General features: G+C 32.8%; 4 protein-coding genes across 4 annotated transcripts; 3 read left to right on the top strand and 1 right to left on the bottom strand.

The window, feature by feature from the left end:
* Nucleotides 1-322: 322 nt before the first annotated feature.
* On the bottom strand, nucleotides 323-4,524 carry LOC113873104 (lipid phosphate phosphatase gamma). Its single transcript, XM_027511083.1, has 2 exons — nucleotides 3,730-4,524; nucleotides 323-675 (listed from the first exon to the last, which is right to left on the bottom strand). The coding sequence occupies exon 1, from the start codon at nucleotides 4,420-4,422 to the stop codon at nucleotides 3,745-3,747; it is 678 nt and encodes a 225-aa protein (XP_027366884.1). The 5' UTR covers nucleotides 4,423-4,524; the 3' UTR covers nucleotides 323-675; nucleotides 3,730-3,744.
* Nucleotides 4,525-6,097: 1,573 nt separating this feature from the next.
* Nucleotides 6,098-10,892, top strand: LOC113872941 (importin subunit alpha-9). The gene is made up of 11 exons (XM_027510844.1): nucleotides 6,098-6,228; nucleotides 6,377-6,605; nucleotides 7,055-7,208; nucleotides 7,379-7,481; nucleotides 7,812-7,996; nucleotides 8,287-8,366; nucleotides 9,188-9,338; nucleotides 9,505-9,586; nucleotides 9,698-9,756; nucleotides 9,828-10,133; nucleotides 10,294-10,892. Exons 1-11 carry the CDS (start codon nucleotides 6,108-6,110, stop codon nucleotides 10,459-10,461), a joined length of 1,638 nt encoding a protein of 545 aa, XP_027366645.1. The 5' UTR covers nucleotides 6,098-6,107; the 3' UTR covers nucleotides 10,462-10,892.
* Nucleotides 10,893-12,288: 1,396 nt separating this feature from the next.
* Nucleotides 12,289-14,870, top strand: LOC113873102 (probable beta-1,4-xylosyltransferase IRX9). Its single transcript, XM_027511081.1, has 3 exons — nucleotides 12,289-13,052; nucleotides 13,609-13,840; nucleotides 14,543-14,870. The coding sequence occupies exons 1-3, from the start codon at nucleotides 12,397-12,399 to the stop codon at nucleotides 14,708-14,710; spliced, it is 1,056 nt and encodes a 351-aa protein (XP_027366882.1). The 5' UTR covers nucleotides 12,289-12,396; the 3' UTR covers nucleotides 14,711-14,870.
* Nucleotides 14,871-21,401: 6,531 nt separating this feature from the next.
* On the top strand, nucleotides 21,402-24,912 carry LOC113872767 (protein IQ-DOMAIN 1-like). Its single transcript, XM_027510570.1, has 6 exons — nucleotides 21,402-21,543; nucleotides 21,943-22,042; nucleotides 22,118-22,420; nucleotides 22,854-23,075; nucleotides 23,202-23,321; nucleotides 24,180-24,912. Exons 2-6 carry the CDS (start codon nucleotides 21,968-21,970, stop codon nucleotides 24,879-24,881), a joined length of 1,422 nt encoding a protein of 473 aa, XP_027366371.1. The 5' UTR covers nucleotides 21,402-21,543; nucleotides 21,943-21,967; the 3' UTR covers nucleotides 24,882-24,912.
* Nucleotides 24,913-25,154: the final 242 nt, after the last annotated feature.

Genomic DNA, 25,154 nt, shown 5'->3' with positions numbered 1-25,154 from the left:
ACAAACTAAAATCACACATGAATAACAAAATGTCTAAATTATAAGTCATATAAGATTACATTTATACAAGTTTATAAAATAAAAAACTAACAAGTTCACAAGGTGAAATATTGTAAATTCGATGAGGTTAGATGGATGAAGCAACAAGATGCTCCGCGACTTCATATAAAAGTAATTCACAGGAAAGACCGTGATAGCCAAAAGCTTCAACTATCGATGCAAATTTAACCAAGCAAAAAAGAATAATCGTCCAAAAGGAAACGCAAATGGAACACTCAATATTAAGCCCAGAAAAACTTTTAAAAGTTTGCACAATACTTTCAAGGGTATAACAAAAAATTTAAATTTATAAATAATCTTCACAATCCCTTAGTTGTTTTTGTATAAATCAATGTATCTTCGTCTAAAACACATGTAAGAGAAAACAAGATAAAATATTCATTTGTCTATATCTATAGCATCAGCTAATCACTCTATTGTTACATCAGTTCTATTTCATAAGCATCATAGGCCTAAAATATCAGTTTGCTCTGCTGCTCTGTTCATAGATATCATTTGTACTGACCCAGCTGGCTTCTTAAGTAGAATGCTCCAAAGAAGAAAGCTATTATAAAATACTGCAATAAATATTAAATACTTGTGAAACAAAGCCTAGAAGAACTCGGAGCAATCTGCCTGGAAAATAGAAAAAGGGCAAGGTCAATTAAAACAAATACACCAAAGGTTATTTATACCTTATAATTGCAATAACTTTGAATATTTCTGTTGCAGAAACTAGAAACTCAATTATGGAGAATGTTGAATAAAAAGACATGACTCACAGTGTCTTCAAATGAACATGTTAATGAAAATAATAGTTGAGGAAACAAACCCCAAAGAACGCTGTCCTGGCAAGTTATCACCCGAAACAGATATAATTTTGTGTCCTATATCTATTGCTGCTGCCAGGACAGGACACAACAGTTACACATAGACCTACAAGTAAAACGGCTGACACTAGGTAGGGATAACATGCCAGCTGCAAGGAGCAAGACAGCCTTTATTGATGGAATTCTTAGGTTGTTCCAAGCAGTTTGTCAAGACATAAACTTCCTGTTTTTCTTCCTAAAATTTACTTCATATGTAAGTAGTTACCCTTTAAAATTCCATTTACTGTTCACCTATTCTGTTCCAGCTTTTTGAACTAAATCTCTGCTAAGTTCAATATGAGATCAATAATCCCTACATAAAATAGCAGGACCCAGTGACATGCCATCATTTACAGCCATCCTAATTGAACTACCCATGTCTGCATTTGAATAAGCATTGCATCTCATAAACCAACCAATCATGGAACAACAAACAAATACTTTACCACATACTGATTATACAGATCATTAGCATCCCTTTCCCCACTCAGCACCATAAATGGACAAAATAGTATCTCAATTTCAGATTACTAATTTTACTTTCATAATCAGAAACAACATGGTCAATCCAGATAGCACAGTTCAGCCACCGTACCTACTACTTCCAGTTTTTCAGACAGATAAATAAATTGAGAGTTTCATAGGTCTCTGCAAGTGTGTAAGTTACACTAATTCTTTTCATGTTTTCTCCCAAAAAATAAAAAAGAGGGATTAAAACAAAATTCATGTAGTTCTCTCCAGAAATTCTCGGGAAAGAAGTCATATAAATGGAATATCTCATAAATATTTCATAATCCTGCAACAATTTATTCCCGACAAAACTTGACCTCTACAAAGCCAGTACAAAATGAGAAAGTGGAAGAATTCAGAAATGTAGATATACTCTTTGCGAGTAGATTAACATTTCATTTTGTAGGGACAAGGAGAGCACTAAAATACAGATAAGCGTTGCCCTAAAATCAATAATCTTATGCTGTCTTAAAAAATTAATAAGCAGTTTAATTACCCAGATGAAAATAGAACAAAAGAAGTAGACTTAAGACCAAAATATTATAATATAAAAGCAAATCTGCCTTTTTTATTAGCATAAAACTAAGCACACTGAAGATATTCATTGAATATTAAGTGCAGTCAGAGTGACAGCTTCACCATGTTTTTATACATGAATACGAGAAAAACGGTTTGAAGGAACAATTTAACGTTGAACAAAAAATAACTATTATAAAGAACCTAAATATACCTCCCCTTACCCCTCACCCTTCTTTTCTTCAGGGTGTAACACTAGCCTAAGCTGAAAAACAATTGTATGCATCCCACATCAAGATTCCAAACCCTGAAAGATGTACCTCTCTGTTCAGCATTTAAGTTTGATCAGCAACCTATAGTAAATAAGAGGACAGGCTGCTGACTTTATTAGAAAATAGGACAGTGCATTTGGATCATGATTTGTCAGAACAGATTGTGGAGCAGGGCCAAAAAGAGTAGAAAAAAATACAGTAAAATATTAGCTGTAATGTATATCACTCTTTTCCCTGAATCTGAATCAAATGTGATTGTAGAATCCAGAGAAATGTAGTGCAGAAATGTCAAATGTATACCTCACGGTTCTAGGAAATTTGAGAGTCCTGGCTCTACTTCCCAATCCCTACACCAAGCCTAAAAGTTATCCTCTGTTATTTCCCTCTCATTCTTTATATACATTGTCTACTGTTCTAGCTAACTAACTAACTGTTGAATCAAGGAAGCACAGACACTTTAAAATAGTAACCATACCATACCAGCACTTCACTGACATTTTGAGTATTACTAACTGCATTTTACAATTTTTTACTTTGATTTTTAAAACTTTTATATCAATACAGATGAGAATAACACAATACTTAGATAAATTATAGCATTCCATTATCTCTACAATTACTTTTGCTCGCTTTTAAGACACCAATTCCCTCTGATCTAAAAATTATTTTTTTTTTCATGTTAATTGTATATGTTGTACTATAGCCTTTGTGTCCTATATAATTTTAAAAATATTTTGTATCCTTGTTTCCATATCATGTTTGTATTGTGTCAGCCTCACTTGTGTCATATCCATGATGTCTAGCTATTGATAAAGTTGTCACCACGGATGTTATCGAGTTCATTCTCTGACTAACAAATTGCTGATGCTTGGACCAAATATGTAACAAAAGATTATGGAGAACCATCACTTGGATTCCTATCTTATGCCATGAAATTTACCCCACCCTTTGTAAGAATGCCATTACAAGTATTCAAAGAACTTCATATCACAAATATAAATAACAAAACAAGCTCAGAAAATATCATCAGCGGAGTGAGTTTCAACAAGGAGCACAACCTAGTAAACAAGTTGTCAGGGTCACAATACTAATGTTAAGAATGACTATAACCAAATAACATTGGGCTTCAGTTCACAAGATTTGCAGGCTTCATTTTGACACGTTTCATGAGTTAATCTATTATTTACATCTGCAGATCATGTTACACTTGACCAACAAGAAACACATCAACTCATGCCAAAACCAGCCACTTAGACAAACTAAAGCAAGCATAACGGCAACCACTTCCTCTACCATATAAGATAACTAAAACTAACCATAATTAAAATAAACACAACATTCACAACAAGATCAATAAATCCATCAAAACACAATAATTTCCTTATACTCACATCACCCAGTAATAATAATAATAATAAAACAACTCTATTACCTACTTGTAAATGAAGTCATCACCAATTGCATTAACCATTTAAAACCAAATTCTGATACAACACAGAATAAAACAAAAATAAAAAGCATACCGACGAATCAAATCATCAATCGGACTTAGAATCAGAGGCCAAGTTCCGTCTTTGAGCCCTAGCCATCTCATACTCAAACTGCAACACGTTACGAATATGCGAAGTGTCCTTCACATAGAACCGCCGTCCAAACGCACTCTCTTCAATAGCAGGGAAATAACGGTACAAAACGGCGTTAACAACCCAAAACCAAACAGCCCCAAGAAAGGTTCCCAGAGCAGTTCCGGCAAACACCTGAGCAACGGTATGATATCCCAAATAGACACGAGAATACATAGTCAAAAAGGCAAGAGACCAAGTAACGAGGTGGAGAACAAGGTTGTTACGCATGTCCCAGAATCCAAAACCCTTGGAAGACAAAAGGGTCAAGTAAGTGGCGAAGAAGAACATATATTGACAGTGGCTAGAGGGCCAACCGTGAGAATCGCACATTTCGAGGAGAGCGCAGGTTTCGGGTCGGGCTTGCTGAACGGAGGTTTTGATGAGTTCGTTGATGAACTGAGAGATGATGAGGCCGAAGGCGAAGAACATTCCTTGGAGCTCGCGGCGGAAGATGAAGTGGGAGACGAAGCCACCAAGGCTGATGAAGACGGGGACGAGGGAGACCCATGCGAGGAAGTGTCCTATGCGGTCGCCTCTCTGGTAACGGACATGGGTCAGCGTCACGGCCTTCAGCGGCGTCGACGTCGTCATCGCGGCGATCAGAAGGAAGATCTGAGATGGACGAACAGTGGAGAGAGTGAGACCTCAAAAGTGGAAAGGGGAAGGTTTTATGATATGTTAACATCAGCCACTTGAGGCATTAGTTTTGTTTTATTTTTAATTTCCTCCAAAATATTGGATAAATTTCTTATCACTTGTTTTTGAATATTTGAGTAACGGAAATTAGGTAACAATGAATCATGAAAATATATTTTCCAAAAAGTTAATTGGGTAGGATGGTATGAAGATAGAAGAAAATAATAATAAAATTTGAACAAAAAATGAAAGGGAGAAAAATTTTTAATTTTTAAAAATATCATTTTCTTTCTCTTTTTTTATTTTATATTCAACCAATATAAAAATGCATGGTCATCTGAATTTTCCTTTTCCTTTTTCTTAACCAAACAAAACATAAATGTGATAATGAAATAAAAATCAAAATATAATATTTTTTTAATGGTACATACTAAAAAATAATAATAAAGTTATTAAAATTTAATATTTTTAATACATTGTATTTAGATTTTTTAATAAAACTTACTATGTTTGGTGTTATGGAGCAATCTAAGATGGCTTAAAACATATCACCAACCATCTTTGAAACACTAGCAATCCAATATCAATAATATGCCAAATACTTGAGTTGAGGTCTATTACAATATAATTACTTACACACCCAACATTTATGTAAAAAATTATGGTCAAGAGGACACATATATAACCCCTAGAACAATAGAAGTCTAAAATCTTTTACAATTAAGTCATGTTGGAGCTTATCATGCACTTTCAATGCAAATGAGTTTTATTAATAATATATAGATTTTTATTATGTGACTTTTAGTCATTAAAAAAATAAAATGAAGATGCTTGATTTTTAAGTTTTCATACTAAAAAATTGATTTAAATGAAGTGATGAATAATTATAATTTGTTCAATCTTCAAAAGTCTCAGCCTAGCCACTTTTAAGTACAAATATGTCATGCTTGGTGTTTGAGTCAATGAATTCTTATATTCACGAATGAATACTTAAGTTACAATCAAAAGTTCTTAATAAATAAGATTTACTTTTATTGCTATAGTGCCCTAAGTATTTAAGGATGACTAATAATGTGATTCAACTAAAATAATGCAGATCGCATGCCAATAAGAGATAAATACTATCTTCTGTGAACTAATTAGTTAGAGCATATAAGTATACATTAAAGATGCATTAACGAAATCTAAGGATTTTGTTTAGCACTTAAAAAACATAGAGCAAGCTTTCATCAAGATGAGATTCTACAACCTAAAGATGAATTTAATTCTATAAGTAAAAAGATGTTTGTTTTATATGATAAAAAATGAACTAGTGAATTAAATTTATAAACTGTTTAAAATATTATAATATATTTTTAAAAAATATTATTTTGAGAATAAAACCATGAATAAAAAATTAAATGTTTTTTCTTTATTTATTCGATCGTTAAGCTATGTAAGATTCAACAGATAAGATGTTTTTAAGTATACAATTTTAAATTAATATTTATTTTAATAAATTTTATATAATAATCTATATTATAAATTTAACATAAAAATTATTAGAATAAATTAAAAAATTATAGAAATAATAAGTTAATTTCGCAAAGCTGTCTAAAGAATTTCGGGGCCTAAATCGATGTTTATGCTGTGAGTTATTAATGTGTCAAACTAAAAGCTCTGTGGCCGCTGCGTCACTGACGAAACGCCACAAAGCTCTGCCGGTGAAGTTCTCTACAATGGCCGATTCTAGTAACAGAAGAGATCCTATTAAGTCCTCAGGTACGCTTTTATCCATCACTAACACTTCATTTCATGCCAATTAGAATAAAACAAAGAAAATGTGAAGTATCTTAAAACACCGTTTTGATTCCTAACAATAAACCTAATCTTTGCTTCTGCGAGATTCAACCGCGTGTTTTTGTTTCAGTTGGAAATGCTGCGGCTACTAGGAGGCGGCAGCATGCCGTCACAGTTGCGAAAGAAAGGAGAGAATCGCTGATGCGCGCCAAGAGACTTTGTAGGGTTGGAATTGGTGGTGCTGATGGCGACGGCGAAGTTTCTCTTGACAGTGACATGTGGATTGGGGAAGAGCAATCCGTTTTGGAGTCTCAAACTTCCTTGGCGGTGGAAAATTTGAAATCTGCGCTGGCTTTTCAGTAAGCTCTTCTGAACTTCTTGCGTTTATTTGTATGTATAAAAAATGAATAATTATGAATGTTTGTTTCATGTTGTATGTATTGTAATCATGTGAAGAATTGTTTAATTGAAATTATATAGTTGACATCAATTTGTATTTTTCAGCCATGTTTAGCATATGATTACCGGATTGTTTTGTTAGACTGAGGAGAAGTAAAACCCAGTGTTATAAATTGTCTAATCGAGGTGGGAAACCTTAGATGCAGGACCTACCAACAGAGAAGCTTATCCACTCATTCTGTGTTGTATTGTTTTATTTTCTTATTAAATAAGATTGGTTCTTTCTTAAATCTTTACTATTTTCTTGGCTGTACTTCTTATACAAACTGGAAAAAGCTTCAATTGTGCCAACTGCAAGTTTTCATGTTTGTCAACTTTTGCTTTAGTGTTATATATTTTTAATTGATAGGGGCAAGGGTGCAGTGCAGAAGAGAGTGGGCGCCCTTCAAGAATTAAGGCGTTTGCTATCAAGATCTGAATTTCCTCCGGTTGAGTCTGCTCTCAAAGCTGGAGCTGTAGCCATGCTTGTGCAATGTCTTTCATTTGGTTCCCCAGATGAACAGGTCTAAAGTTTCATCTTCATTTGAATGATATTCAATTACTTCTATATGTGTCTTGTACTCACAAGAGGCTTGAGGAATTGTTTCTCTGTACATGTTATGCTGATCATGTGGAATCACCAGTGGGAAAATTGTTTCTTAATACTTATATTTTGTGGTGATGTCTTCTGCAGTTGCTTGAGGCAGCTTGGTGTCTCACAAATATTGCTGCTGGGGATCCAGAAGAAACAAAAGCTTTGTTGCCTGCATTGCCTTTGCTTATTGCTCATCTTGGGGGTGAGTGATCACTTTGAGATTCCTTTTGCATGTCAAGAAATGAATAAATCCTTTTTATTTATGTTTGTATACAAAGATTAATAGGAATTCTTATAGTCTAAATTGTTAATGTATTGTAAGATATTTATTATCCAAAGGAAGAAATGGGATGGGAGGAACTTAGACCTACTGGCACATCATGCTTTTTCTTAAATGTCCACCTTTCATTCACAAGACTTTGGCAACTGTATTCTGCATTTATAACAAATTTGTTTTTGATGGTTGAGACTATTTTAATAATTTTAGTATTTACAATTGCCTTTTAAATTCATGAAAGATTCTGTCTTGCAGAAAAAAGCTCCCCACCTGTTGCGGAACAGTGTGCTTGGGCACTAGGAAATGTGGCCGGTGAAGGTGAAGAGTTGAGAAATATTCTACTTATTCAAGGGGCCTTACTACCTCTTGCAAGAATGATGCTACCAAACAGAGGTTCAACTGTTAGAACCGCTGCCTGGGCTTTGTCTAACCTAATCAAGGTTTCAGATACATCAATTGAATAAGTTGCATGTTGCACAATGTTTGTTTCAGTGATTGACTTTTTTAATCAATTCTTTAACTATTGCTGTTGTTCTACTCTATCTGTATAACTGTATTTCTGAGATGTGGTGCGTTGTCATCTGCCTTTTGTGATTGCTTGTGCATTATGGTTTTTGTGGAAGATGGAATATTCTGTTTACATTTGTTTTTATTTGTGAATTTTGCATGTTTTGCAGTGACATGAGTTCCTTTCCTAAAATTTAACATGACTTCAGTATGTTTCATGTAGGGCCCAGATCCTAAAGCTGCTACAGAACTCATTCGTGTTGAAGGAGTATTGGATGCAATCATTCGACACTTGAAGAGAGCGTGAGTGTTACTCTAGAATTACTTGTAGTATATCTTGGTCAAGATGTTTTAATGCTGCTTCAGACTCTGATGGCTTTCTAACATACATGCTTAATATCTGTATGCTTATTTTACTGTGCATTGATGACTCATACTTTTTGTTGTTTAAATTGCTATGACAATAATATTTTTCATACTTTTCTGTCCCCCCCCCCCCCCCCTTTTTTTTCCTTTTGTAGAAAAAGTGAAGTTAGTATCATTTAAAGATTAAGTGCACAAACATATCAGTTGCACATGATAAACATAATCATATTTTTGCACCATACTAATCTGGTAATTATGTAGAAGCTTGATGTGCTTATCTCACTTATGATTACAAGGATGTTAGAAATGTGACTTTCCTTTCCTTTTCTTTTTGGATGTACAACTTGGTGATACTGATATATATTTAGAACAAGTAATAGACAACAATCTGAATTAAACATCAGTGGTGACTTTGGAACTTGTTTCTCAATGAAGAATTTTGCCATTTCTTTTCCTCCATTAAACTATATTCTATTGATGTTAACAAGATTTTCTTTATAATTTTTAATTTATTTGGATGAAGTCCCTGAAATTTCTATGCCTATAACTAGTATCATCATAAACTTCACTTACCTATAGGCTTGTAAGCTTAAAATTGAAAGTGATGATGGTACAAATCCTCTTTTAGTACTATGACAATGTGTCAAAGTTATTTCCTTTAAGTGTTACAGAAAATAACCAGCTCTTTTACTCATTGAATGTATACCCCTGAAAGGCTATCCTAATTGTTGTCATATTAATTATTTTTTTCGCCTCAGGGATGATGAATTAGCCACAGAAGTAGCATGGGTAGTTGTTTATCTATCAGCACTTTCAAATGTAGCTACTGGCATACTGGGGAAGAGTGACATACTTGAATTGCTTGTAAATAGATTAGCAACATCAAACAGTTTGCAATTACTGATTCCGGTAATGATGTCCAGAACTTTTATGTTTTTTGTTCATTTGTTACAAAAATGTACTCTACATCTGTAAAATTTTCTTGTGATTGGCATATATCAATACACACAAGTGACAGTGCTTATGCTATTCACATTTATCTGTTTTTTCTAATAACAAAGGGATATCCATCTAGGTTTTGCGAAGTTTAGGCAATCTCATTGCTGGGGATTCCCATGCAACTTATGTTATTCTCATACCTGGACGTGAAATTACAGGCTAGTAAATCTTCCTTCATTTGCTAAGCTAAATACATGCATCTTGATTGAACCTCGTGGATTGATTCCTTATATGAGTTATATCTGATTATATAATGAATTTTTTTTCAGATAATGCCACAGGAGTCCTGGTAAAATGTCTAAATAGTGAAAACAGAGTCTTAAAAAAGGTATAAAATATTATTTTGTATTCTATGATCTAACTTTGGATCAATCAAGATGAGCTTTGTTATATATGCAGGAAGCAGCGTGGGTGCTGTCTAATATAGCTGCTGGTTCTATTGAGCATAAGCAGTTAATATATTCAAGTGAGGCAGTGCCTTTTCTATTGCACCTTCTTTCTGATGCTCCCTTTGATATAAGAAAGGAAGTGGCTTATGTATTGGGTAACCTTTGTGTTGCTCCAACTAAAGGTGACGACAAGCCAAGTCTGATCTTGGAGCACCTGGTTTCACTTGTTGATAAAGGATGTTTGCCAGGTTTTATTGATTTAGTTAGATCTGCTGATATTGAAGCTGCAAGGCTAGGACTACAGTTCATAGAGCTGGTAAGAGATTTTGACGGTTGTATAGTAATTACTTCATATATTTTGATCTGAATCAGGCCTATTTGTGTAATTAATTACAAAATTTTACCTCACAGCCAAGAGCATACCAAGTTCATTTAGATCTAAACCCCTGGTTGTTTATGATTTGTTGTGTTTGTAGGTCCTGAGGGGGATGCCAAATGGTGAGGGCCCAAAGCTTGTAGAACAAGAAGATGGGATTGAAGCCATGGAAAGATTTCAGTTTCATGAAAATGAAGATCTGAGAACTATGGCGAATAGTCTTGTCGACCAGTATTTTGGAGAGGACTACGGGCTTGATGAGCAGTAGGGGTCAGACTGGTGGGATTGATAGTCATTTTGGTCATTAAAATGCATGCCCTGCCTCATCTGCATGTCAAATATGGAGCAATTTAAGTCACCGTCGTTGCTGATTGATGAACACTCCAAGTTCTATAGAATCTGTATCTGGTGTTGAGATGTTTGATAAATTATCAGGGGCTTGTGGTTAACATTTTTTTTGGGCCCTGACTCATCTGCATGTCAAAGAAATCATACACGATGGACTGAAATGTAAATTTTTGTTTTTAGTTCAGTTCCTGTTTTCTGTACGTTATTATAGTACCTGAAGAATAATAGAGTTACCAGTGAGCGCAATTTAGTCCCAGAACTCAAGTCGAGGCCTGGCCTGTAGTTTTAGTAAGGTTCCATTTTATTATTATTTTTTCGTTGTCAAATACCGTTCTATTGAGCCTTCATTCCATTAACCCTGTTTTACGCTGCCCCACATTCGAGTATGGGCATTAATTGCAAAAGGATTTTTGTTGAATTGTCACCTAACAGCCCAAGTAAACACACTAGTTGAATTGTACACACTAGTTGACCAAAAAACAAGTTGTACACACTAAACTCAAATCAGAATGTGTGTAACCATGTGATTGGAAAAATACTCGTTTCTGCAATTTGATCCAACAGGCCTAGCGGTACGAGGATGATGGGATGACCACTGAAATTTATATCTCTTGCTTCCCTTGTTATACATTATTTCATGAAGAATAGGCTGCCTAGGTTATTTAACAGAACCTACCTAAAAATTTGTTACAAAAGTGTAGTGCCAGTATTTCTCTTCAAAAATTCCATGTGATATAATACACACACCACTTCAATTACGCATGCTATCCGGAGGAGAGGTTGGTCTCAGCAGGCGTTTGATGATGGATGTTTTAGTCTTCTTGGGATAACCTTAAAATGCTTGAAATACCGATCACTGCATGTATTTTCGGTCCCTAGAGCACTGGCTACATGCTTGTAGCAGTTTTTTGTGTTGAATCATAAGCTGCTTTTATGAGAAATAGAACAATATACTTCTCTATCTGTGTCCAACTTCGTGGCTACAAAATAATTAATAACAAGATTTGCAACGTTATGTATTGCGTAACTCCATAACTAAAGTGTTTATGGTCTCAACAAATGATAATGTTACCAGTAATCAAACTTTGCAAGAAAATAATCTTAAAAAATAGCCACATGTCATAGAATAATTACTCAAGATCATAAATATGTGATAATCCTGGACTACATAATTATTCATCCGCTGCGCTCACACTTCTCACTTGACACATTTAAGATGATCGAAATTTCTCCTCATGTTGGAGATAAAATTTGATTTACCCAAATAAGACCCACAATTTGAACGGTCCAACCCAAGCCACGGTCATAATCTGATAAATTTTCAGCAAAATCATAATTATTTGGCGAGATCCTGATGTCCTTTTAAAATTATTATTTTAAAATTAAAATTGTCCTTGCTGCACTACTGGTCAACCCCAAATAATAATTAGACATCTAACCATGATAGCTAATATTAGTTAAATGGCAGCGAACATATTCTTGATACATAGATGCCAACTACTATTTGGTGTAGATAGCAACTCTTGCTCTCACACAAGCTTTTTTTTTTTTTTTCCTTTTACTTCAAGTGACATCCAAGTGAAGCAATACATTACCAATGAAATACCTCCACACAAAAATTGTAATGATTTAGTTTGGCAGCTCCAATCATAACCTTCCACAATTTAAACGTTTTCCTCAACTAATATGTGGTGCCCTTAAAAGCTTCAAGTTTATATTACACATCCTTCCTGCATTAATTTCCTGCATCAATATCTTAAATACTTGAATTCTCTGATACCTGGTGATTTCATTCCACCCTGAAGATTGTTCATCAGGTGGTTAATATTGGTATGTTTTAGAGGGTTGGCAGAAGATGGGATCACTAGAAAGGTCAAAAAAGAAAGTTATGCTATGGAAGAAAGCCATGGCGCATTTTTCTCTTTGTTTTGTGATGGGGTTCTTTACAGGCTTTGCTCCAACAGGTAAATCTTTATTTCCCAGCCATGTTGCAGCCTCAAATAGATCAGAATTTGCACCACAACCTATTGAAGTGTCACATATGACAACAAATGTCAATAGAAGTTGGATAGCTCCAACGCCAGAGACAATGCCAACAAGGTCTATAGTCAACAAGCAAACAACAAAATTTCATGCAAAACAAGGACCCCAGTTGAAGCCTCGGAGGCTTCTAATCATTGTAACTCCAACAAGCACAAGACTTCCCCTCCAAGCAGTGGTTTTGACAAGGTTGGCAAATACTATGAAGTTGGTTCCTCAACCATTGCTTTGGATTGTTGTGGAAGGGCAAACAGATTCTACAGATGTTTCAAAGACACTTAGGAAGACTGGCATCATGTATAGGCATTTGGTTTCCAAGGAAAACTTCACGGATGTGGAAACTGAGTTGAATCACCAGAGAAATCTTGCTCTCAAGCACATTGTGCATCATAGGCTAAGTGGGATCGTACACTTCGCTGAGCTTTCCAATGTTTATGATCTTGAATTCTTCCAACAATTAAGACATATTGAGTATGACTCTTCCCTTTCTATTTTATTCACTAGTTCTAGTTTTCTATCATCATCACTGGTTAAAAATTTTTTAAAATTCAAATTTGTATTAAAAATTATGTTAGAATATGTTAAAAGTCACGAGAATATATTGCTATATTGATTAATTATAAAATTACTTTTTATTTTTTTACTCACAACTTAGGATATTAATTAATATTTGTCTTATTATTATAAACATCAATTAAATAGGTTGACGATGAAATTAGGATGCTGAAAAATAAGCAAATGTTAGAATACTAATTAATATTTGTCTTATTATAATTTTAGCATCCTCATTTCACCCTCTAGAAGTTGCACCACAATCTTTAGGACCGTGTTAACAAAAGAGTGAAAAATATTGCTAGAGGGTGAAATGAGGATGCTGAAAAATAAACAAAATTCAAGTCCTGATGTATACTAAAGAAGAATGAAAACTACAATCGTAACAATCATTCACTACATATGTGATTTAAAAGTTAGAACTAACGAGAGAAACATGCCCTTTAATTATGTTAATGATATGGCAACTGAACAGGGTGTTTGGAACATGGCCAACAGCAATGTTAGCAGCTAACAGGAAGAAAGTGACAATCGAAGGACCTGTATGTGATTCTTCACAAGTCATGGGGTGGCATTTAAAGAATATGAAGAACGAAACTGAAACAATTACCCCTCCCATTCATATTTCAAGTTTTGCATTCAATAGCTCCATCCTCTGGGACCCTGAGAGATGGGGTCGCACTTCTTCTGTTCAAGACACATCTCAGGTACATATATCCTATATCCAAAGCATTAATATGATTTTAATAAATATAAAATAAATTAGTTATTAAATTATTAATATCTAAATTGTCCTCTACTCAAATCTTGCTCAATGGACATTTTTTTCTTGGTGTCTCCTGCTCATCAAATGTTACATCTGGAATTAAGAACTTACATATAATATTTAATAAATAATTTTTAAAACTCATGTTACAATGAGTAGTTAATAAATGCTAATGAACATGTCAAAGAGTAATCTCATACAGTTAAAAAAAATATTAATAACAGAGACTTTTGAATATATTTTTTAATATATCTCTTGTGGTCGGTTATTTAAAAAAAAAAATAAAAGGATCAATTTACAAAATAAATATTTTAACTTTTTTAAGAATTGACCAATCACAAAAACATCTAAAAAGTGTCTTGCTTATATTTAAACCTTAAGAAAAAGAACCTTGAGTCGTTACCTACGTTTATTTAACATTTGGCCAACTTCCAACTACTTTAAAGAGTAAAGATGAAAGTGAACAAAAGAAATGGTAACATATTAGGCAAGATAACCACAGTTTGATTGAACAATTCAACTAATCAGAATTCTAATTGTTATAATGTTTTCTACTCTTGCATAACTATACATAACCCAATTTCTATATCATATTAATTATTGAAAATGGTGTTCACTGATAATGAAAAATTGGTTTTCTTAGAATTCAATCAAATTCGTGAAGCAAGTAGTTCTAGAGGATGAAGCAAAGTTGAAGGGAATTCCCCCAGAGGACTGCTCCAGAATATTACTTTGGCGTTTCAATTTTCATGGCCGCACCATTTCAAATCATAAATCTCTAACTACTACATCAGAAGGCATCACAAGATAAATGGGAAAGCCAGAAAATAATGAACATAAAAAAAGGGGGCCATTGGAGAAATATACAACTTTCCCACTGTGAGGAATTTATTCATTATTTCTTACATTTACTTTTAGAAATTTCTCCTGCATGCTAATGATTTTATAGCATCTTTTTATTTTCACAAGTTTTGTTAGCTTGTACATGACCATCTTTATCAGGGTTGCATTGTAAGTAATTGTAAAGAATTAATACATGTATATTATTATTTGTTTCTTATAGAAGCAATTTAAAATGTACTTTGGATAGATTAATCTTAATATCTAGCATTTAATGTTGTTTTCTAACGTTATTTGACAGATGCTTCTATATATGTTATATGTTAAAATGACAAAGTTGTCTGTCTCAGATAAGATACTTTTTTTAATAGAATATTTGTGATTCAGATAAAAATAAAATAAAATACGATTGTATATAAAAATAATATTTTTACACGCAATTGATGAACACTTTAGACGATTGACGATGTTAAATAATCATGAAGGTAATATGTAGTATTAATAGAGAGTAAAAACACACTATACATGCAATTAAAAGCATACCCTAGAACAACCGACCACGTGGTCCTACCCGATGGTCCTAAAAAGCACACTCTAGAAACAAGTGCCTTACATGATTCATATTCTCAATGTATATACTTATCTTTAAAATAATTACGATAAGATTTAATAATTTTAAGTACATAAAAAATTTGTGATTGGATGATAATATATATATATATATATATATATATATGAATTAAATCATATCTTTAACTTTAAAACAATGATATATATTATGAAAATAATCCTTTTGAATAGAGTAATAATTAAAAAAAATTTTAATGAAATAATTATACTTTTTTCTGTCTTTATATTATATTTTATGTTTATAAATACATTTAATTATTCATGGTTAAATTTCTCTGTATAATATTATAGGTTTATAAAATGTTTAAGTAAGTCATCATAATTTAAAATTTTTAACACTATCCTTATAATTCTAATTAAGTTATTGTTTTAAACTATCTTAGAATTCTATTAATTTTTGTTAAATTATAAAAACTTAAAAGATAAACTATAAAAGTTAACTAATCCGCCCAATACATGCTTTATTATATTTTTATACTCTGCGAGTTTATAAATAATTTTTCATAATTTAGTGTGTGAGATCCTGATTAATTTTTTTAGAAGTATAAGAACTTTGTTAAAAAAAAAAATTATAGGAATTTATTTTAAAACACCATAAAACTATTGAGATATACATATTTATTTAGCCATTATTTATTAAATTAAAAAATTAAATGTTAGATGGATAACCTAACTAGTAGTTATTTACTTTGAATAAGGGATTTATAATTTTATAAATGTCAAAATTTATTTGAACAAAAGTAATAAAATCATAAACAGTTTTTGCACACTACTTATATATTGAAAAAAATGTAAATATTTAAGTGAAGTTTTAGGTTCAAATTTCATGCTTTATAAAAGTTATTAATTTTATCATGTTATAAATATTTTTTACTTGAATATAATTATTCAACGAAAGATATCTATAGTCTAAATATATATATAAAAAAAAGCTTGAATTCAAATATAAATACGGTTTGCCCTAACTTTTGTTGGTATGTGTATATAATAGAATTGATATGTATAAGTACATTTAACTCTACGCGTGGAATATTCAAATATAAATATGGTTTGCCCTAACTTTTTTTGGTGCAGTTCATTATGTCCATGTGTCTACTTTAATGCATGTACATGTGAAGAAATCATTACTCGGGACCGTAAAATTGAAGGTGCCTAAAATAGCGACAAGTACAATTTTGCTGTATTCATTCAAACACCCAATTCAAATATTAAATTCTGCAGCACTGTTACAATTCACAATATGCAGAGTACATAATAAAAAGTGCTAGTTCTGTCGCCAAAAAAGAAGAAGTGCCAGTTCAATACTCGCTACTGAATTTGTGTGTTTGCTATGATGTAAATGCTTCTCATTTTGCTGATTTCCATTAAGAAATTTATACAGACAATTTAACCTATTTCAGAGTTGACTTCTAGAGAAAAATAAAACACTTTTTAAGTCAGTTATTCTTATTTAAAAGTTTTTAGATGAATGTTTATAAATTCTTTAAAACTTTCATATTTTTATATTAAGTTCATGATACAACTGGCATAGCCACGTAACTCCAAAATAAATCCTCCTAACGACACATAACGACGCAGCTATTCTTAACAAAACTCAACACTAATTAAATGTTAAATAACATAGCACCCCAAAGAATAAAAATCAGATAACCATGAAGATTCTATTATAACATCAAATCATGCATCATCATCATTATTCAACAAGAAGTTAGGATACAAGTGTCAAACGAGAAGGCAATAATTTTGATATTTGAACGATCATTTGGTGATTTGGCCTTATTTTGCTAACATCACCGACAAAATAAAGGGGGGAATAAAATATATCTTAGTTAGGATTTGTTACAAGAGGGTTAGATGTTAGGTCTTAAAAGCAATTATACTTGTTACAAAGAAAGAATCTGTTGCAAGTGTGTTAGACGTAAAAGTTATTAAATTTTGGTTGGACAATTTTTTTATTAGAAATTTGGTTAGATTGGAGCTGCTATACCCTACCATGTAGTGCAATAAATCATTTGGCAATTTGGTTTTGTTCTTCATTCTATCAGTAAAATAAATGGAGAAATATATACCGCAGAGTTTAGGTGTATATGAATTAGGGTTGCAACCATGTTGTGCCTATTGCCCGAAAATTCAATCTTTTAATTTCTGTTTAAGATTGAATTATGATCTACTATATTATCGATCTTGTACATTATCTGAAATTTACCATATAATCAATATTGCAATTAAACATATGTGTCTAATCCCTTTTTATTTTAAGTACATTAAGACTATTTTCTATAACCAAAGACTAGTTATTTTTAAGTGAATATAATTAAGAGTGGGTCTGAATAACACACTTGAAAGATCGAAATATTTAAAAAGTCCTATTAACTAGTGTTCTTGAGATATTGTTTGAGGAATGAATAAATAGTAATTTAAAAAATAGAAATGTTAAAATGTTTTGGAAAATTATTAAACACTTCTTACATTTTTTATTAAAAAATTCTATTTCTAACTTTTTTAATTAATATTTTTAGAACACTGATTAGGTTTTCTATTGTTATTAAAAACGGCGTTGGATTTTAGCAAAGTAAATAAACTTTATCCTAGTTACCAACTTCAGTCGGGGTATTATTTATTTGACGTTCTATATTAAATGAATTGAAATATACAGTGCTTGATGCAATTCAAAATATATGTATGACAAAGATGTGTTCACATATGGTTGTTCGTATAAGCTTAAAGCGTAGTATGCGAATAGCAAGTTTTCAGAATAGTGTGTTCCATAAGTTACCACTAATAATGAGAAATTTCACTTAAAAGGCTAAAAGCAAAGCAAAGCAAAGTTACTCGAAATTCCTTTGTTACGTGAGCAAGAGAAAAGCATGAAAACGCAAAAGGATCCTTCTTATGAAATAATTATCAAGTACAAAAGGAAAGAAGGAAAGCAAGTAAGGAATTTAGTTTTTTATATCTTGATGCGAAAAACTTCAGTTTCACAGTGAGTTAAATATGTTAAAAAGGTTTTAACAAGTTGGCAAATCATTTAGCATAACTTGCTTTCATTAATTCTTATTCTATTTGAGTTGACGAGACTTTTATGTCAATTGTCTTTCTTCTCATGGTAGATGTAGGTTTTGGCCCAAATTTAATTCTTTTTAATAAGTTTACCCTCAATTTTTTAAAATATAATGTTTAATTAGTACCAAGGTCTTTGATTTTACTTGAACTACATATCTTGTGGAGGTTATTCATATCTTACAATGGTTGTTCAGTAACATGAGGTGGAGATGACTTGACAATTGAAATGGAAGGAAAGTTACTCCAATAAACACTACACTGCTTAAGTTAAAAAAAGGTTGAATGGTAATATTTTTTAGTGTAAGATAGAGAGAGTAATTACCTGGTATCCTTATACCATTTTCTGCATATAGGTCTTGATTTCTTTGAATTTTTGCCTATCATTATAACCCAATTGTCAATTGTTGAGCTAATATCATGTGATAGAAAATTGCTTAATAAGAGTGAATACTTTTTACGAGCTTTTAAGTGATTAAACCCTTTAATTATAAGGTTAGACACATGATTTATACTTATTAATGGGACAAGTCCCATTTACGTTTGCTTATTTGCATCATTTGAGTGGTATAAGTTTTCAATCAAGTTAGAGTGGTCCTCCTGGAGGGGAGAATGATTGCCTGCAACACATGGTTTGAGATGAAATTTTTGCCAAATTGACCACATTCAAGTTGTATAAGGCCATATCAATTACCCTTCAACTAGATATTAAGATTATCATGTCGAGCTAATTATTTCAATCATTTGCATGACGCTAGATCAATTAAGTTTTAACAATTACTACATTAAACATGCATCATATGGAGAATTTTATTATCCTTAATTTTGATCATATTTAATTTTTTTTCAATACTGTTAAAGTATGTATTTAGATTCTTTATATGAGTCAATGATTTTGCTTTTTTTTTTTTTTTCAATTTTCTTAAATTTATTTTTTAAAAATATTTTTAATTAACATTTCATAATAATATGATATATATATCATATTTTAAAATAATTATTTAATATATATCACATTATTACTGAATAATGATAAACATTGTTTTAGAAAAAAGAATTCTTAAGGAGCTAAAATTATATTATCTCTATTCTTATTTGTCCTTTTAGAGAAAACGAAAAAAGATAAGTTCTGAAGTACCTATAAAAATTTTTAAGATATTATACATAAATTTTTTTAACTAATAATATTTAAACATGTATTTAAATAATAAATTTATTTAATAATAAATCATTATATTATTTTATTTTATTTATTTATTAATCTCTCAATAATTATTATTAATTAAAAAATAAAATTTAAGCTGGGATTGAATTCAGCTTTCACATTCAAATGGAACTGGGCGGAAGAGCCTTTGGATTCTTTTCCCACCGTAATCCACCCATTGTGGAGCACTATAGCTTTGGCTACAGTTCCCGTCAGATCTAATAGCATAGACACTTTGCCTAGAAGCCTCTCGGAATTGACGCCGCAGGTGGTGCCGCGGCGGCCGGTATAGATGGAGATTTTGAGGCAAAGTTTGTTGACGAAGATGGATTTTCCGGCAAGCCTATCGAGATCGGACTTGCTGAGGTGGAAGGTGGCAGCGATGGGTTGAACCTGAGAGTCAGGGAAGTGGGTATTGGGAGGGATGAAGAGGACGAGTGCAGATTGGAGAGGAAAGTTTTTGAGCTTGATCTTGCAGAAGCATAGAGAAGAAGAAGGGTGAACTAGGAAGCGTGCGGGCTTAAAAGCAACGGGAATCTTGAGGGCAAGGTTACCAACGATTAGGTGCATGAAGGGGTAAGGATCCATGGCGTGTGACAGAGGGAGAAAGAGAGAAGGGGAGATGGAGAAGGTGAATGCTAATGGAGAGAATGCAATCGCGTGGAGGGGTATGGAAGAAGCATGTGGGAGAGGGAGGGAGCAGCAGCGACTAGGCGAGATTGCACAGGAGCAGCGATGCGGCGGAGGTTGTGCAAGCTGTACTTGGAAATATTAAAAATCTTAAATTTTGAATAATTAGGACTAGGTAACAAATAATATAAATAATATAATTTTAAATAAATTATTTATAATAATATATATTTTTTATAATTTGTAGTATATTTTTTTATTAGTATAAATTTTTTAAGTATAATATTTATAAAAAAATTTAAAATATTACAGCACACACCATACAAAAAATATTTATTTACATATTATTTATTCAAGATAATATTAATTACTATCATTCAATTAATACCTTTTATATTTATTTATTTGAGTAATTTAAAATTTAAAAAGAAAATTATTAATAAGGTTAAACAAACATGTTTAACCATTAATTTGAACAAAATATTTTAATTTCTTAACTGTAAACGGGAACGGAGGTATTATTTACAAAGAATATAAAGTTCATTAACGATATATAATTCATTAGTCTATGAATGATTAGGGACAATAATAATAATAATAAGTCATGTATGCACCTAAGCTCTGTCAACAACAACGAAAAATAAGTGCAGCAACAGTTAAGACAAGGAAAGGAAAGCAGTTGAATAGTTTAGATATGAGTGAAGACAGAACAGATATGAATGGCAGAAGACAACTACTTCCATGAGCGGGACCAATGTCAACATCCATCCAAAGGGGCATCTTTCATCGTGAGAATTTAACTCTTTTAAAATAAAATCAAATGTTTTAAATATAAAAAATATTTATCATTAATTTGAATTAAAACATTTTATAAATATAATTAACTTTAAATTAATATTTTTTTTCTATTTTACACGTCTCTCTCAACTTTAGAAGAAACAAGCTCTATCATGGGACACGGTTAACATGGTAACAAAACAAACAACAACCTTGGATGATATTTAGGTGGGTCCCGCTGTCCCTAACTCGAGGAGTGCAGTGGGGTCACGCTATTGGCTGAACCAGCTGTTCTCTCTCTCTCTCTCTCTCTCATATTCTCTCATCATTGACACTCTTTGTCCCTTCCCAAGATCTCATAGCATTTCCTTCTTTACAGGGTAGAGAGTGCAACTAAGCGTAATCTTCAAGTCCTTATCTTTTTGTTCCTTTTTCTTCAGAGACATTGGGCCAGAAGACTAATAACAACATATTTCAGATCTGTCTCTTTGGTTTCACTTCAGGTACTCTCATTTTCCATCTTCCCCTGACCTTTATTTAATTTTATTTTTGCTATTTTCCACTTTCCCATTTCCTCTTCGTAATTATCTGTTAATGCTCTCTACAGTCGGCTAAATGTTGCTGGGCATGTTTAAAGTTCTTCAATTCATTTCCTTTTTTATGGTTTGGTGAAAATTCTTGTAATTTCAGCATCAGGGTGTTACTCAATTTTGACTGGAAATGCTAATTTGACTAGACACATGCATTCTCTATGTTACGTTGCAGTGAAAATGTGAAAAGAAAGATAGTTCAATTGTTCATAATAGAATTTAATAATAGGAGCAGATCCCATTGAATTTCCTATTCAAAGGCAAGCTAAATCGGTGATATCCTAAAATATTTTCATAATTTTCTGTGTAAAGGGTCAAATTGAGGAATGCCAAGAAAATGGGGAGGAAGGGAAATTGGTTTTCTACTGTGAAGAAAGCTCTGAGCCCTGAGTCAAAGGAGAAGAACGATCAGGTTAAGATAAAATTTATACTTAACCTTTCTCAGTTAATTGGATGTTTCTTATAGTGTTAGCAACTGCTTTTGCAGAAATCATGTAGATCAAAGAAAAAATGGTTTGGGAAGCAAAAGTTGCAGACCTCAGACTCATACTCAGAAACTGATAAAGCACCTCCTCTTCCTCCACCTGAGGAGATTATTGTAACTCATGTTGAGAGTGAAAACCATCATGATTGCATTGAGGTTGCAACTACTGTGGTTACTGAGGAACCTGTTTCTGCTGTTCAGACACCAGTTGCTGAGGTTCAAGCCTTTACAATTATTCAGTTTGACTCTAAACCAAAGGATGAAGTGGCAGCAATCAGGATTCAAACAGCTTTTCGGGGATACTTGGTATGCCTTGAAATTTTTATGTAAACTAAATTTGGACTTGTCCTAACTTAACCCCAGAAGCTAGCTTGTAAGTTGTAAGGGGAAGATTGTCTTATCCATTATCAGCTTTAATTTGGCCATATTTGTAGTCGACAAGGGATCTCAACATTAACCAATATAAATGATTCCATTCATCTATTTTTTTCAGCCTCTTTCTTACCATTATCTGTTAAAAGTTTTTACTACAAGAAAAAACCCTCATGTACAAAAATGATGTTGCACTTTCGTGTTCACTGCAAACTAACAGTGGGGTCAATAATTAATGAATGTCCTATTTGATTACACCAAGTTATCAGAGGCCATCTATGGTAATCAATAATTGCTGCAAAAGAATGCTTCTTAATTCAATGATACACTACTTTCAAGCGCTGAATTTTCTTTTGAACTCATTCAGGCAAGAAGAGCAATGAGGGCTTTAAGGGGGCTGGACAGGTTGAAATCACTGATGGAAGGGCCAGTGGTAAAGCGTCAAGCCATTAATACGCTTCGCTCAATGCAAAGTTTTTCTCATTTGCAATCTCAAATTCGTTCTAGGAGGCTCAGGATGTTAGAGGAGAATCAAGCTCTTCAAAAACAGCTTTTGCAGAAGCACACAAAAGAGCTAGAGACCATGCAGGTCTCTGGGTTTTGTTTCTAATGATTTATTTTAAAATGCTAATCTATTGGCATGGAGAATATTTATTTGAGTTTTAGTATATAGATATTGGAATGCTTTTAACTTTGTTTCAAATTCTCATAACAGATTGGTGAGGAATGGGATGACAGCGTACAATCAAAAGAACAAATTGAAGCCAAGTTACTAAGCAAGTACGAGGCTACTATGAGAAGAGAAAGAGCAATGGCATATTCATTCTCTCATCAGGTTTTCTACTTATGAATCTACATTTGTTAGGATTGTGAAACAAAGAAATGATAAAGGGATATGGATGAATTTTTTTTTTAGATTGACATGGAGATCAGAAAAATATTGATATAGATTACACAACAGTATAAAGACCTAACTTTATGAATCTTTGTTTCCTCATGTCTTGAAGCTGTTCTCATCATTTCATCTAAAAGCTAGGTTTGATAAGTTTATGAATCCTTGTCTATCTTGTCGCTAGCTTCTGAATCTGAACCATATTTAACATTGTTTTTGCTGTTTATGAATTTCCTACCATATTTATTTGTTAAGTTTCTTCTAGTTAAAAGCTTAGCAACCTGGTTTTTCATCTCATCTGCCAAAGATGCCAAGAAATGAAGAAGTCCACTAGTCCAGTAATGATGAAATTACTGTAGCATTATTTTGAGTTTGTTAGAGAAATATGTAGTTTCATGAGCTTACAAAATACACCTGGAGAACATGGGATCTACCGTGTATGATTTCTTTCACCTTCTTCAATTTATGCTCTTAATTGGGAGATTAGAATACAGGAGTTTTGAGCCCTGATACATTTAGCCGGGTCATGTCTTAGGTGAAATGGAAGAATGATTTCATGTTATCCATGCAAAACATGCCACTTAAGCTACCTGAATAATCCTATTTTATGACATGCTTGGTGAAGTTAACAGCATAATTTCTTACTTGTGTGTGGAAGCATTTGGTTACCTGATAGATGTATAGCAGTCTCTTCCCTATGATATAAGACATGGCTACTAATACTAGTTTAAGTTATACTTTGAACAAATTAAGTTGTGAGTTTGATGTTTAAACAAATATGCATGTGTATATTTCTTACAGCAAAACTGGAAGAACTCATCAAGATCTATAAATCCAATGTTCATGGATCCAACCAATCCTGCATGGGGTTGGAGCTGGTTGGAACGATGGATGGCAGCACGACCGTGGGAGAACCATGGCCTAATGGAGAAAGAGAAGAATGAGCATTCATCTGTAAGAAGTTCTAGCCGCGGCATTACAAGTGCCGAAATCAGCAAATCATTTGCTCGTTTCCAGCTCAATTCTGAAAAGCATTCTCCAACAGCAAGCCAAAATCCAGGCTCACCAAACTCACAGTCTCAATCTCTTTCAAATCCTCCAAAACCAGCTTCTACAACAGTTACTAGGAAACTGAAGAAAGTGAGCCAAAAAGATAGCCTTGTTATGGATGATGACACCAAAAGCATGGCTAGTGTGCAATCAGATAGGCTCAAGAGGCACTCAATTGGTGGATCAATAGTGAGAGATGATGAAAGCCTTGCAAGTTCTCCTTCAGTTCCAAGTTACATGGTGCCAACTAAATCTGCAAAAGCTAAGTCTAAAATGCAGAGTCCATTAGCCACTGAGAATGTGACCACTCCAGAGAAGGGGTCTTTTGGCACTGCAAAGAAACGTCTTAGTTTTCCAGCTTCACCTGCTAGACCAAGGAGGCATTCAGGTCCACCAAAGGTTGAAAGCAGTTTCAATGCAGAAATCACTGTGGGAAATGGTGTGAATAGTTGATTATATTGTCTGAGTAAAAGGATGAAAAAAAGCACTTGAAATATCATGGAAGAAATAAGTGAAAAGTTAATTTGATGTGTCTATTTATTTATTTATTTATCCAAATTATCATTTGTATCTTAATCTTATCATTTCTTGGAGGCTATTTATTTGGGGGTGAAAACTGTTTTACTTGTTACACTTGTCGATTTGTTTTTTCATGTATCTACTCACAACTTGCCCTGAGGGGATGAATTGTGGTTCATGAAAGTCAGAAGAGTATTACCCTGCTCA

The sequence above is a fragment of the Abrus precatorius genome, unplaced genomic scaffold (assembly GCF_003935025.1).
Source record: "Abrus precatorius isolate BTA unplaced genomic scaffold, Abrus_2018 Scaffold7, whole genome shotgun sequence".
In the NCBI taxonomy this organism is placed as follows: domain Eukaryota; kingdom Viridiplantae; phylum Streptophyta; class Magnoliopsida; order Fabales; family Fabaceae; genus Abrus; species Abrus precatorius.
This window is presented reverse-complemented; position numbering and strand designations above follow the sequence as displayed.